This window comes from Gossypium arboreum, chromosome 11 (genome assembly GCF_025698485.1).
Source record: "Gossypium arboreum isolate Shixiya-1 chromosome 11, ASM2569848v2, whole genome shotgun sequence".
NCBI classification, from domain to species: domain Eukaryota; kingdom Viridiplantae; phylum Streptophyta; class Magnoliopsida; order Malvales; family Malvaceae; genus Gossypium; species Gossypium arboreum.
The window spans coordinates 852,146-868,002 of NC_069080.1; the positions used below are offsets into that span (position 1 = coordinate 852,146).

At 28.6% G+C, this 15,857-nt stretch overlaps 1 protein-coding gene across 1 annotated transcript; it reads left to right on the top strand.

Moving 5' to 3' along the window:
• Positions 1-5,138: 5,138 nt before the first annotated feature.
• Positions 5,139-6,970, top strand: LOC108456294 (protein DETOXIFICATION 49-like). The gene has a single exon (XM_017754890.2). The coding sequence runs from the start codon at positions 5,180-5,182 to the stop codon at positions 6,779-6,781; it is 1,602 nt and encodes a 533-aa protein (XP_017610379.1). The 5' UTR covers positions 5,139-5,179; the 3' UTR covers positions 6,782-6,970.
• Positions 6,971-15,857: the final 8,887 nt, after the last annotated feature.

The window sequence follows — 15,857 nt, forward strand, 5'->3', positions numbered from 1 at the left end:
ATTAAATTTAAGTTGTTCGCATAATATGTATACGTGTTTATAGATCCATATATATATATATATATATATATCATATTTGAGCAAATATTTAGTACTTGAGCTAATAGATTAGATATTAATATATTTTGAGAATTTAATTAAGATGTTTTAGTTAGCTATATAATTAACAACGAGGACAATTAGGTTTGCATGGGCCAAGTGGCTAACTTGGCTCGGCCCATTTTGACCTTGGATTATGTTTAAAATTTTCAGATTATTTGGATTGGATAGATCAAATTAGTCTGAACCTAATTTTAAACATAAATTCAATAAAATATAAAAAATAAAAAAATACGTCTAGGCTAGACCCAACCTGATCCATAAACATACTTAGAACAACTATTTATTTTAATCTCCAAATAATCTTCTAACATATACACATAACTCAAGATTTTATATACACCTTCGGCTCCCAAAATTTAAGAAATTGTTGTTAGGCTCTTTAAAATTTATAAAAGTTTTATATATGCTCTAAAATTTTGTAATTTCTCATTCAGCCTCTTAATTTTTTTTGAAAATGTTTAATTAAACTCTCAAAATTTTTAAAAATTCCTATTAGGCCCTCTAAAAAATTGAAAATTTTAACTAAAACTTTTAATTTTTTGAAAAATTTAATTAGATCCACGACACTTAACACCAAGATCCACTACATTGTGTAAACGTATGGTGTCATAGGTTTAAACTTTTTCATGCATAGAATTTTATTTTCTATATAAAACTCTTTAAAAAAAGCTCTTATAATAATAATGTAACTTATTTTTGTATTTTTATATATAAGAAAATTTAAAAGATAAAACATTCTCTCATAGTAATATAATTTACTTTGTAAAAATAATATTTTTAGTCATTTTCCAATAGAATTTGTGCTCAATTGACTTATAATATTAGCTCAATTGGAGTTTGATTAACTAACAATACCAATTCAATCACGGATCTGAATAATAATATAAATAGAAATTTTTACAGAAAATTTAAAATTCCTATAGATTCGTAGTTTATGTAACAAATGGAATCTAAAATTTTATATCCATTTTTCAAAGCATATCCATCAACTATTCATAAAATATGAATACGTTGATAATGTTATATTTTGAAGATGATAGGTTTAGATTTGATATATATGTTTTCTTGATACAAATTTAAATTTAAACCCTAAAACCCTATACCCACAGCAAGTAAATTCACGGATTAAACTCTAAACTTAAACACAAATAACTAACACCAACTAATGGGCTTACTGCTCGAGTTTTGATTTCATACTAATGTTTGATATTAGGGAGGTCATTATGAACTTTAGGCTAGGCTTTTTCTAAAAACGGGGGCCTTACTATAACTTCAGCAATGGGCAATGGGTGTGATTATTAGGACCCCGTCTATAGCTATGTTGGGCTCATACAGTGATTGAAACTTCATGCCCGACCTCCAACTATTTTAAACCGACGTTTTACAATGCAGATACTGTAAGTTGGTAGCTGATGCATATTATTAGATACTTTTCTTCACCTTGAAAAAAAATAGCCATCTTTATAATTCAATTAGGTGAAGTTAATATATGACCAACTTTCTTCCATATCATAGCTTTTTTTGTGAAGAAAAAAATGGATGCTTTTCTTCAACATACAGACAAAACACCTACAAGAAGACCCGACCAGTTTGCATGCATGGTCTTAATCAGTGGGTAAGCCACCTTATGAAGAAGATGGGATTATGGCCACCTTATTATTCTTTGTAAGGAGAAAGAATTCATTTTTTTTTTTTGTGCATGCGTGCTAATAATTTGTCTTCCATATTATTGTTCAAAGTCGTATTGAAGACTTGTTCAAAACAAAAATGGTGTTGGATTATTGACTGCTTCTCTATCATTGTAAATTAGGGCAGCCGTTTCGTTTGGATTGATTTCCCATCACAATCATATCTGGTCTTTTTATAACTGAAGCTTTATTATTATTTTTTTCTAAAGTCAAGGTTATTGAGTTTTAACGGTGCTGGTTTTTTTAAATAGGTCTATTAATTCAATTAAAAATTAAATAATTAACACCCCTACATGCATGCTTATTTTCACTTCTAATATGATTTTTCTTTAGGGATCTTTCCACAGATTTTTAACTCATTTGAAAGAAGTATATAAATTGTTGTCTATTTAGGGTCGTTTAATCCCTCAACACATATGATATTGTTTTCCATGATAGCTCTTGATTATTTTAGGAGCTTGAATATTTGAAGAAACAATACATTGGATGCCGGAGAAGATGAAGTATATAGGTGTGCATGGTTACTAGTATTACTTGAACTGGATTGAATCGATTGATTGGATCGGTTTAATTGAGAATCAGTCAATATATCGCTTTGGAATTGGGGGATGAACCGACCTTTGAATCAGGGGTAGACAATGACCATGGTCCCAAGAATAAAACAATATTCTATATTCTAGCTTTGTCCCTAGTCTAAACAAACCGCTCGGAATTGGTAAAAACTATAAAATTAGGATAAACAATTGACAATTGAACCAATTCTATAATTTTGTAACTATTTATTTAATTATTGTTACACGTTGTCAAACTGATCAAACACCTGCGATTAAACCCATTCTTTACAACATATAGGGCACTTGTGGTGTAAGAATCCTACTACTAAGTCTACCTAGCCTATTCTATTGAACATGTCTCTCTTTGAGCATTTGAACTTTAAATAACAGTGTTTGAAGACAAAACTTCAAATCGAGAATTTATAAAACGTGTTAATAGTCAATCAACTTTAAATGAATGATCTTTTGTATACTTTTCTTGTAAGAATCGAAATCCTTGATAATAGAAGTAATTGTATAATTATTAAGTGCAACAAAAGCTTCCAAGGGATCCACCGAAAGGTGGAAGACCCCCTAGCCACAGAATTAGAGTCCTCCGAAAAATGGTGGTGGGACTCCAATTAAAAAAAGTTGGTTATTTTAATGCCTTGGACTCAGTCTAAAGGTATCAAATAAATGGGAACTCAAACTTCTTTTATTTCTGGATAATCAAGTAAGGTATCATTTATCAAACTTTAAACATTTATATAGTTTTCGATCTTTCCATTTCTATAAATTTCCACACGTTTTTCAATCACTAGGGGCGTTTACTCCCTCTCTCTACCTTTACTTTTTGTGTCCAAATCTTGAGGAATTTTCATTGAGTTCCTCATTTTTTTTGGAACTTTTTATTTGGGTCCTTTAATTTTTTTTTAAACTCTCATTAAATCCCTTAAAGGTTTTTAGTTTTAACGTTTTTAATCAAGCCTCAAATTTGTTTTCGATATTTTACTTGAATTCCTCAAACCTTAATGGTGAGATCCACTATTGGATTTTCTTAATTCGATGACAAGATTCACCACTGAATTTCCTAATTTGTGTTTAAACACAAAGTTTTTTTCATCAACAATCAAAAGTAGCAAATATTTGAAGTTCTATTCATAGTTCAAACCTTTACAATGATATCCCCTCCTCAAATTGTAGTGCTAATATTGGTTAAAAAAGAGAGGATAAAATAACATTTAGTTTTTGAATTTGGTAATTTTTTTCACTTTAGTCCCTAACTTATTTTGGTCCACATTCATCTCAAAATTTGATATTTTTTTCAATTTGCTCCCTGAACTTGGTTTTCGTGAATGAATGATGGTGTGGCACTAGCACATTAACATCTGATTTTTTTTAAAATTAATAATTTTATAATTTCTTTATTATTTTAATAATCTTAATAATTTTTTCTTGCATTTTTTAGATTTGATATATTGTTTTTTTTTAACTTTTAGGTGATGATGTCACAAAATCTCTCAGAGTGCCACATCCTTACTCCTTAATGGAATTCAAGTTCAATAATCAAATTGGGAAAAGTTGCCAGTTCCTAAAAGAACTAAAAAAAAGTAAGAACCAAATTGAAAAATATTATCAAGTTCGGGGATAATTCAAAAACACATAATGAGAAAAAAGAAGAGAAAAATTACATTGAAGGCCACAAAAGGAGCAGCCAAAATGATGGGCTTAGGACTCATGCCATATTTGGGAGGGAGCCTAAAATGAACATACATAGCAAACCATATATAGCTCTTATAGACCAAACCCACTCATCTATAGAACCATCATTGTTTAACCGCCAAACAATGTTCCATGGTCTTCATTTCAATCAAAACTCCAGAAAGTTTTAGGTTAAATTCTATCCTAGTCTCCTTACTTTATGAAAGTTGTGGATTTAATCTATATACTTTAATTTGGTCATTTTTAGTCCCTGTACATTTCAAGTTTTAAAATTTCAATCATTCCCAAACGATATTAAATTCATTAAGTTAAATTTTATTATTTTCAAAATCTGATGCAGAAAATATATTATCATATGTGTAATACCACGTCAGGTTGTTATTTCCACATTACTCACTAAATTTAAAAATTTAAAAAGTAAATAAACTAAAATTAAGCAATTTGAAAAATACAATGACTAAAAATTGATCGAATTAAAGTACATTAACTAAATCCATAATTTTTGCATTGTATAGGGCTAACAATAGAATTTAACCAAAGGTTTACTTGACTTTTGTAAATCAACAGACACTTGAGACACAACAATCCCAAATGGGGTTTCAAGTTACCAACAAAAGCAACAACAAAACTGAACTAAATGCTTCCTTTTCCTTATTTAGAAAGGGTTAAAGAAAGTACCAATGATCTTAGAAATAAAATTGGTACAAGTTTGTTACCTCCTACGGCAAGTGTACATAATTTCAATAGACAGTCTTCGTAGGCTTGATTTTTTGGACCTTTTCATCACTGAATTCGTGTGTTAAAGTTTGACCCCAAAGACATCCCATGATAACACTTTTGACTCATTAGATTTCAAATGCTAATTGAAAATTTGGGTTAAAGTCCTTTAATCTCGAATCATTTTATATTTCTTTTTTTTTTGGCCCCTTTGCATTGGCACAAGACGACGTATAGAAGCTTACAAAAAAGAAAAGTGGGTTAGTCTTATGGCTTAGTAAAATGCGTGTGAAGTTGATAAGAGTCATCCCCCCTCCCCATCAAAACCCACTATAAAAACCCTTGTAATCCCCCACTTTCTTCAATTCCACCTCCCAAAACTCTCTATTCTCGTTTCTAATACAAATAAAAAAAGAGATGTGTCAATTTACATCCTCTAATGACACTTGCACTTGCAATCCAAACGTGCCTTACCTTCTCCCTAGTAAAGCCAACGAAGGGTCCAACATGTACCCATCGTTTACCCCTAAAAGCCCAATATGGAACCAAGACGAAAAGCTTGAAAGGGCCATGCCTTCTGTGTCTCTTGCAATCGAGGAAGCCATTTCCATAGCTAAGATAGCTCTTCCCATGATACTAACGGGGCTCGTGTTATATTCGCGCTCGTTGATTTCCATGCTCTTCCTCGGTCAACTCGGTGAACTTGCTTTAGCCGGTGGTTCGCTTGCCATTGGCTTTGCCAATATCACCGGTTACTCTATCCTTTCGGGTCTTGCCATGGGAATGGAATCCATTTGTGGACAAGCTTTTGGTGCTCGAAAGTATACCCTTCTTGGCATCACGTTGCAAAGAACGGTGCTATTGCTTTTAGTTACCTCTTTACCCATTTCTCTTCTATGGATAAACATGAAGAAAATACTCACACTTTGTGGCCAAGATGAAGCTATAGCCATTGAAGCACAATCATATCTTATTTACTCCATCCTTGATCTCTTAGCTCAATCCCTTTTACACCCATTGAGAATCTATCTAAGAACCCAATCCATAACTTTACCTCTAACATGTTGTGCCATTTTATCAATTCTTCTCCACGTACCAGTCAATTACCTTCTCGTATACCATCTCAAATTAGGAACCAAAGGTGTTGCTCTTAGTGGTGTATGGACCAACTTCAACCTTGTAGCCTCATTGATAATCTATATCCTTTACTTCAAAGTTCATAAAAAGACATGGGGAGGGTTTTCAATGGAGTGCTTTAAAGAATGGAAATCCCTATTGAATTTAGCCATTCCAAGCTGCATTTCAGTCTGCCTTGAATGGTGGTGGTACGAGATCATGATCCTTCTATGTGGGTTGTTGTTAAACCCCAAAGCCACCGTTTCTTCAATGGGCATTTTGATTCAAACAACAGCCTTGATCTACATATTCCCATCTTCACTAAGCTTCAGTGTATCAACAAGGGTAGGGAACGAACTCGGTGCTAACCAACCCAAAAGAGCTAAACTCGCCGCCTTTGTAGGCCTTCATTGCGGCTTCATGTTGGGGTTTTCAGCACTTGTATTTACCGTAACAGTTAGGAAAATATGGGCTACTATGTTCTCCGCCGATAAAGAGATCATAGCATTAACCTCCCTCGTTTTGCCGATAATCGGTTTATGCGAGCTCGGGAACTGCCCACAAACCACAGGCTGTGGTGTGTTACGAGGCACTGCCAGACCCAAAGTAGGAGCCAACATAAACCTCGGTTGCTTCTACCTTGTTGGCATGCCGGTTGCAATATGGCTAGCTTTCTTTTCTGGGTTTGATTTCAAGGGACTATGGCTCGGACTATTGGCTGCACAAGGCTCATGTGTGTTGACCATGATGGTGGTCTTGGTTAGAACAGATTGGGATTTGGAAGCTGCAAAGGCTAAACAACTGACCGGAACAGTACTGGTTGTCGATGACAGTGACAAAGCAGAATTCAAGGAGGAATCTATTTCATTATTAAGTGATTCAAATCATTATTGCCTCGTTTAATTAACCATTTTTATCCCCCTTTTTGTCACCTGTACTGTATATCTTAAGAAGGTAAAGGGAGGGAACAAAAGGAGTTATTCAAAGTTTGTTTTCTTTTTAATTCAATTGAATACAAAAATAAAAATAAAAATCATTAACTATATGAATATTATAAAACCATTATCTCAAAAAAATGTCCATATCATTTTGTATAAACTACATCTAAGGTCATTAAATTATTAGTAAATTTATATTTTAATCATTTAATTTTAAAATATTACAAAATGATCATGAAATTATTTGAAAGTTTTTATTTTGAAATTGAGTTATCAAACATAAATTTATAAATCATTTAGTGACCTTGAGTGCAGTTTATCCTAGAGGGTATAAATGAAACATTAGTACTCACAAGTTATTTGTGTTATACTCGAAAAAATTTGAATTAGATTTAATATTGAACTGAATTTAAGCTTAGTAATACTTGATTTAACCGGCTTGCGAGCCTTATCGAATTTTTCATATTTTAATATCACGTTATTACCCCTAATATATATTATTAACCTTAAGCTTAGTTATTGAGTCAAGTTTAAACTCGACTACAACAATTGATAAATAAGCTTAATCAAACTCGAGTAGCTTGATTATATCTCGAGCCAAATTTAAACTTAAAAATAGTTATTCGATCGAATTCAAACCATATTTCAAATTTTAAATTTCAAATTTTGAGTCGAACTCAAACTCAAACTTAACAGTATTTAAATTCAACTCAATTATACCCTAATTTACCCTATATATTTTTTAATGTACTCTGTTTGTAGTACTGTGGACATAGTTTAGGTCCTTTGAATGTATTGCAAAAGGATGAACCAAAAACTAATAATTAATGGTTTTGGTTGAATGAATTCGAAACGCGTGAAGAGGCAGTGTTCCTTGAGTTAACTGCATGATGCAGGAGCAGAGACACGGTCCAATGAGGCATGATTCATGTAAAGCTTAAAAGGACTAAATTGAAGCAAATTTTTACTATTATTTTAGTATACTCACTTAACTCCCTGTTAAAAGAATAAAATACTTTCACATCCCCTTAGCTAATATTAAAAAAAAAAAAATAGAGTTGAACCAAAGCTAGTGGCATGAAACTAGTATTAATTTCTTTTGGATAATTTAATTGTTGGCTTAATGTATGAATTTGATACTTTTTTAAAATAATATTTATATTATTTTTTGTTTAAAATTATACATTTTAGTGTTTAATTCGTGTTTTAGAATTCATTTGATGAAAATTTATAATTATTTAATAATATTAACAATTAATCTTTATTAAATCAATCTAAAAACTCAAATTAAATGATCATATTCTATTTAACAAATTAAACATAAAATTAAATAAATTTATAATTAATTGTAAATTTATTCTATTAGCAAAAGCATAAAAATTCAAAGCTAATGATATTAGCAATTAATTTTATCAAATCAACTCTCAAATTTGAATTTAACATTAAAAATTAATATTTTTATTTTTAAATACTAAAATATATAACTTTTATCAACTATAAATACTCAATTAGATAAAAATAAGATAGATACGAAAAAAGTGTAAAACTTGAATAATATATTGAAGCAGAATCTTTGGGGTGATAAGTAAAGGAACATATTCAGATGAAGGGTGGCAGTGGCGCCACTTGCAGAATCCTTTTGTAATGGAAGTCAATCGAACTTATCAGAGTGATGCTCTCATGAGCTGGAATATTATACAAAAAATCCCCATTTAAATAAAGCTACGTCTTCTTTTGGATAAATGTTAAAATTATCAATAAATTTTTATTTAATATATATTAATTTTAATTTTGTAAAATTTTATATACAAAATTTTAATTTAATTTAATTTTTATAAATTATTAAAAATATTATTAAATTAACACTATTTTACGTTAATATATTATACACACAAACAATTATATTAATTTAATATTAAAATAAATTTATTTATTTATTTAAATAATACAATTAAATTAAAATTAAAAATTTTATATATACGTATAAACTTCGATTCACCAACGTATCATATGCATTTTATATCTCAATAAACTATAAGAGAAATAAATGCATATATATATATATATATACAAAATGGCAGTGAGTCAAGGAGACAAGACAGCCATAGTAACAAAACTGTTGGGTTGAGAGAGACCAAACCTGGTTCGGGATACTTGTTGGGTATATAACTAACTGTATATATACTTTATATAATAAATGTATAATATAAAGTGTATAAACCGTTTGAGAAAAGGTAGACTACTGTGGGCTAATATAGAATGTTGATGTTTGAATAATGGGGCCGTAATTCCGTGTCAACATAAATGTATTTCTTTTTGCTCTCTTTTTCGGCCTCGGGGATCTCATTCTTTCTTCTTAATCATCTCTTTCAGGGAACAAATTCTTTTATCCTCACATTAAAATAATGCATATGGATCATTTTTCCTGCAATTTATCAAGGTTTATGCCTTTTTTGGGATCGCAAACCATGCGAATTTTATATACATTGGTGAAAGAATGTAACATCGCTTCTCATTGTTATCGGATTAGAGTTATAGGATATTATAATGATTAACAAAATAAATACATATTATTTAAATTTAAAATTTATCTTTAAATAATTATTAATATATACTCAATCAATAATCATGTTATTCAAATAAAAATAAGGTTTAAATTAAAGTTCTATGACTCTAAAATAAATTTGAAAACAAGTTGAGATTAATTCAAAGCAAAACAAAAAAGTAAGGTGAAAACAGAAAACAGGAGTCACACGGTTGTTTTATTGTTTAAAAATCAATCAATTTCAAAAGTTAAAAACTAGCATGGTTGATGAAATACCAGACAGTATATCTCATATTGATATGCAAATACTAATTTTAACGGTAAAATAAATGATTTTTAACAAAATGATTAATTTACTCTTTGTTTAATATACAATGATTAATTTATCTTTTTTAGTAGAAAGACTAAATACAATTCGACTCTTAATATAGAAGTTTCATAATACTTCTACCTAAAAATTATAATTTAAAATCTTTTAAAAAATTTATAATCCAATTTTAACCATCAAAATAATTTACATTATAATATATATTTTTAAATGAAAAGAATACAATAAAAATTAAAATGTTTTTGGACTTTAATTTTTTTATAGCATCATTTATTCAATCCTAAACCTAGAGTGTAGTTTCATTGTTCAATGCACGTCGTAGCTTGATGACTTATCTTCTAGGGTTACACATAATATAATTACTAAATATATAACATTATTCTTTATTATATTCAAACTAAAATCAATGGAATAAAATCTAGTATATATGTAAAGATAAAATTTTATTATGAAAAATTTCAAAATTTTATTTGGTTGTCATCAATTAATTAAAAATTAAACCCAAGTAATCATAAAACATTAATTAAGGCGATATATGAGACGTCACACAGATTTAAAGGATAGTTATAAATCTGGGAAATAGTGTATGAGTTTTACTTTTTAAAGTAGAGAATAAAAATTCCCAAAGTACAGATCCATTCTTCATTACCAGATATTGTTTTTCTCTTTTAGATGTGAGGCCACGAATCTGCTGACTCGGTTTACCTTCTTTTTTCTTCTGCTCTTTTCATTGTACAACGTTTCCTTTGTGTGCCATGACTGTACTGCCGAAATTCCCACTGTTCTACTACATTCCTTTTTCTTTTAATAGACTATTTTTTATTATAATTTTATATCGTATTTTATCTTTTTTTATTCAATAAATAATTTTTATTACATTAATTCAGAGAATAAAATGATTTTTCTATTAGAATTTTTATTTATTTTATTGTTTAAATCTTGTATGATTGATAAATAATGTACAAAAACTACTATTTAACAATAAAAATAAATGTAATTTTGAGTTGATGTATAGACAATTTTTATCCCGATTCAAAGGTAGTATCGAGGAGGAGGGGGTAGGCAGGGCCTTCCCCATATGTGGTTTGATAAATTTGGCTTTTGGTTCTTCAAAAGTAAAATAAAAAGTTGTAGGTTGTTTGTGATAAATATAAAAATTATACTTAAACTTTAGTCAAATGTAATTTTTGATATTGTATAAAATTATACAAGATTTTTTATTTAATTTAATTTTCATAAATCATTAACAACATTATTGAATTAACACATTGATAAATTACGTACACAAACAATTATATTAATCCAATATGAAAATAAATATCGTATTTATTTCTTTAAATTTATACAATTGAATCAAAATTAAAGTTTCATATATATAATTGTACCAAATTAAAGTTCATGTATAAATTTTATATTTATCTCTATGTTAACTTAATGGTTAAAAACTTATAAGCCAATCTTGATCACTCTAATATAAAAAGAGATAAATACTAAAATTATACATAAATTTTCATACAATTTACAATTACACGAAATTAAAATTTAATCCATACAAATACACCAAATTAAAATTAATATATAATTTAATATTTATCGCCATAAAAAATTTCATTTTAACTTTGCCCCGCGATACCCCTATCCCTTGTCAATATATATAAAAACCAATGAGTAAATTATAAATTCCAAAAGGCTTCCATGAAATTAGCAACCAAGTTGTGTGTGCTGTGCCCCATAGTTATTCGTTTCATCGAAATAGAATCCTGTAAGTGGTATAAGATCCACATATTCCACATAAAAAAAAAAAAAAAAGGGAGTATAGCCAAGCAAAAGTATATAGCCAAGCAAAAGTATTCTTTTCTACCTTTTCAACTGTTGAAAAGCAAAAAAGGCTGCCATGACTTATCTCTCTATATATAAATAAATAAGATAGTAGTAGATGAGGTGACATTATCTTAACACTATTGAGGGCGATAACTACAAATAAATCCCTGATCCGATGATGCATTGCTTCCATTCAAAGCACCACTTTAGAGGTTGAATTTCCAGAAAATAAAGAAAAAAAAGGGTCATTTTCAGAGAATGGAGCACCGCCCAGTAAAAAAGAATATTGTATAGAGAGATAAAGGAATAATAGTAGGGTGGGGGGGATAATGGCGACAGCAGAGACGGTGGCGCCCTTTTATGGAGACAAAGGCGAGGATGGGTATTTGGCAAACCCGGGAACGTTGGCATGGCTCCATCATCTTGCATTTGTGAGACACCTTTGGCTGCTCACTGGGCTACGAATCCGAGTCAACTTTGAACTCCCCCCTTAAAAGTAGGGATCACTTTATTTATATATTTCAAAAAGGTACTAATAACGATGAAGAATAAAAATAAAAAGTTATAATATTTTTTTATTCTACGTTCAATTGCTATTCAACTTCATACAATGAATTTAACTTAAAATAGAAGATTTTATAATGCGTAAAAGTTAAGTGATGTCGTAATTGAAACACGTTATATCATCATTTTTTCATTAAGTATAAGTTTGAAAATTAACTTTAAAATTAAAAAAAAAAAAAAAATTTGGGGATTAATATGAACCCAAAAATTTCAAGGATGAATATAAACAATATAAAGTTTAGATTTAGTCCCTTTTCTAGAATACTAACTTTTTTATCCATTGGTGGCTGTTGTTATCAAGTGTGAAATGTGGAAGGAAAAATGTTGGTTTTAATATGAATAGGATTAAAGCTGAGTTGGGCCAAACTTCACTCCTTATTATTTTTATAGTTGTTAGATTTAGTGAGCCTTTATGATGACACCATTTTATGCACAAAAATAGGATATAAATATTTGACAATTACACCTTTTTTGCTTTCCTTTTAAATTTCTTAAATCATGGCTTTTAACTTTATATGAATAGTGTCTTAAAGATCGAATCAGCAGCCTTTTTTTAAAGTATATCCACGAGAAAAATGAAATTAACTAACATCAATCTCAAATTAAAAGCTAAAGATAAACAACACTAAAGATAGTGAAAAAGGATTTTCCTTATGGAAGAGCATGCAATTTGTAATAGCGAAAAAAGTCTGGGGTGGATGAAAATATTTATATATTTAAAAGTAATTATGGATAAAATAAGAGCAAGTTATATTGATCAGAAGTCGAATGATAGTGGGTGGAGGCAAGAATAGAGTTAGTAATGGTTAAATTCAATCGGATCGAGAAATCTTATAATTTTATAATATTTTTTAATTAATAACGTAACTAATTCTAAAAATATTAATTAAAAGTCTCGTTTGATACCTACACAACATAAGCTCAGACTTCCTCTCGTAATAATAAAAAATATGAAAATGGGTATTTTGATATAATGATTTTGGTATTATCATACTTTCACAGATTAAGTTGGTGTTACTAAATTGGAAACACCAAATTCAATGCATAATCACTTTGAATTCCTAAAGCAAAAGAAATTATATGCTTAAAAACGTTGAAACCCTCATTATTATGGACAGAACTATGGTTCAGTCAGAGCAATTAAGAAATTTTATTATAATGCAAAAAGATACACGAATGAATTAATATTTTTATAACCAAATATATTGCCTTAAATATGAGTATAATCTAAAAAGTAATATAAATAAATTGCTAGGCTTATGAAACGTCTCTTGGGCTTTGCATGCCCAACTAAAAATCTAAACAAAACGAACAACGGGCTTAACGAAATTCAAGAAATAGAGCAGATATCCCACATGGAATATACGAAGTGGGCATCTTGCCGTTTAAGTAGTTGTTTTCTGGGCTTAATTAGAGCAGAGCCACGGACCGATTGCCTGCATTCTCTAGCCTTTTTTTTTTTTGCAAGAAAATTCAATGCACAAAAATATTTTCACTTGTGGACTAAATTTTAGTTTAATTGATATTATTATTATTGTAATAATTTTGAAAATACAGACATCAAGGACATTTAAAACACGTTATTTTAAGATTTGCATCAAAGAAAAATTGTGACTTCAATTTTACTTTTACCTTTGCTTTCAAACACTAATTATATTTTCTTTTTAAGATATATCATTTATAATATTTTTAATATAATATTTAAAATTATTTATAATTCTTTTTCAACTAATAAAAAAATATAATACATTTTAACATATTCAAATTCACGTAATTTTAAAATATATAATTTTTATATTACATGTAAGTCCAACAACATTAGGGTGATGGAACAATATAGTACAGTTCCACAACTCTTTTCTTAACCCTCATAGTCTCAATCAATTAATTTATCTTGGGACTTCCGTCCTCAGTTACTGTCAGTAGCTTACTTTTTTTCCTAAAAGAAAATTGATGCAATAAATCAAAATTATTAGAATAATTATTTTGATGATGATTAGTGTTGATAGTTTCTAAAAGTATTAAATTATATTTATTTATTTTATTTAAAAATAAATAAATTATTCTTTATATGATATATAAAATTTTATTAAAAATTTTATCAATTTTATTATTAAAACTAATATTATTGATAGAATAATTAAATAATAATATATAATGTGTCACATATACTTTATTATGACATACTAATTTATCTATTTTTAAGTAAAGAAGATAAAAAAAATTCAACTCCTAAACCTCCATAATACGTTAATATAATTGTTTATTAATGGCATCACAAATTTCACAATTTAAGCACACAAAATTTTCAGAAGAATGGCAAATTAAACATACAAAATGTGTAGTGAAAAGATATATATGATTGAATTATTATTATGTGCATTAAGGGACGTATATGCCTGATGGCCGATGCTTTATCAATTATGAGGGACAACTAATCTTTTTATTAAATAAAATAATATTTGACTAAATATATTCATATTTTGCAAGCAATTATTGATTTTTCTCTGCTACTAAACAAAAATATTGAATGCTAACTCTTTTTTTCTTTTTAATTTAAACAACCTATAATTATTTAAATTGCATGTTAGATGACCACCTCTTTTCCATTTTTATTTTATTTATTTTAATAACTTGCAATGCTAACCAGACATGTCAACGTCGTTCAAGCTCAAATGATTTATTTGATAGTAACTTCTGTCTCAACTTTGCTCCTCATAATTTATTATTATACAATACTGGTAAGTTTAAAAAGATATTTGAATAATAAGCCTCCCATTAGTAACTCAAGTGGTCGCTTATCAATTCACTCTCTCAAAAAAATTATTCGGAAAATGGATGACCTGATCTTTTATTGGGAATGTGGAGTCGTTTGGTCACCAAATATCACGTGGGTTAAACTATTTTATTCCATTATAGTTAAAATAAATGATGGGATATGTCATGTCACAAACATCTTTGTCCCATTGAAAATATTGCTCCTACGAGCTTTATAATAATGACTAAATGGTAAGTCCAACACATAACACCATATTGTACGAGGTCCCTACCTATAAATACCCAAAAAAATTGAAGAAAAGATAGACTTTTCAAGAATACCTAGCCTATACTTGTTCTATATTCAATCTGCAAACTCTCTCTACCTTTATTTTCCATAACTTTAGGCTCTCCGCCCCAACAAAGTGAATCAACCATCTAAAGTAACCATTCTCTTTTTCTCTATACCTTTCCATTGTTGAGCACTTTATCAATTATTATTATTATTTAGGGTTTTTTGTTTCTATGTTGGATTGAAAATAATTTGATGTAAAAGGAGAAAATTTTATGGGAGAAGTCAGAAATATATATGATATTGTTTCTAATATCTATAGGTTTGATATAATGGCTTAATTAGGAAGAATTTAATTATCTTAAATTTGATTTTTTTAAATATGTATATTCATTTTAAAAATGTATATATTGAATTTAATATAATATTTATTTTAATGCTACTGTGTTTAATAGATTAAATGGTGAAATCTTATTAATTAAAAAAGATAAATCGTTAAATTTAATGTTTAATATTTATATCCTTTGTCAATTTGATTTTATTATTTTCTTGAATTAAATTTGACCTTTAACCTTTTAAAAGAATAGAATTATTTCTTAACAAAAATGTTAACTAAAATACCATTTTCTTAAAGATGTTAGTTGAGCAACCCAACCCGCATAATAGTGCACATGCACTTCATGCTAACATAAGTCTTTTTAAAATGTTAAAAATCAAATTTAGTTTAAATAAAA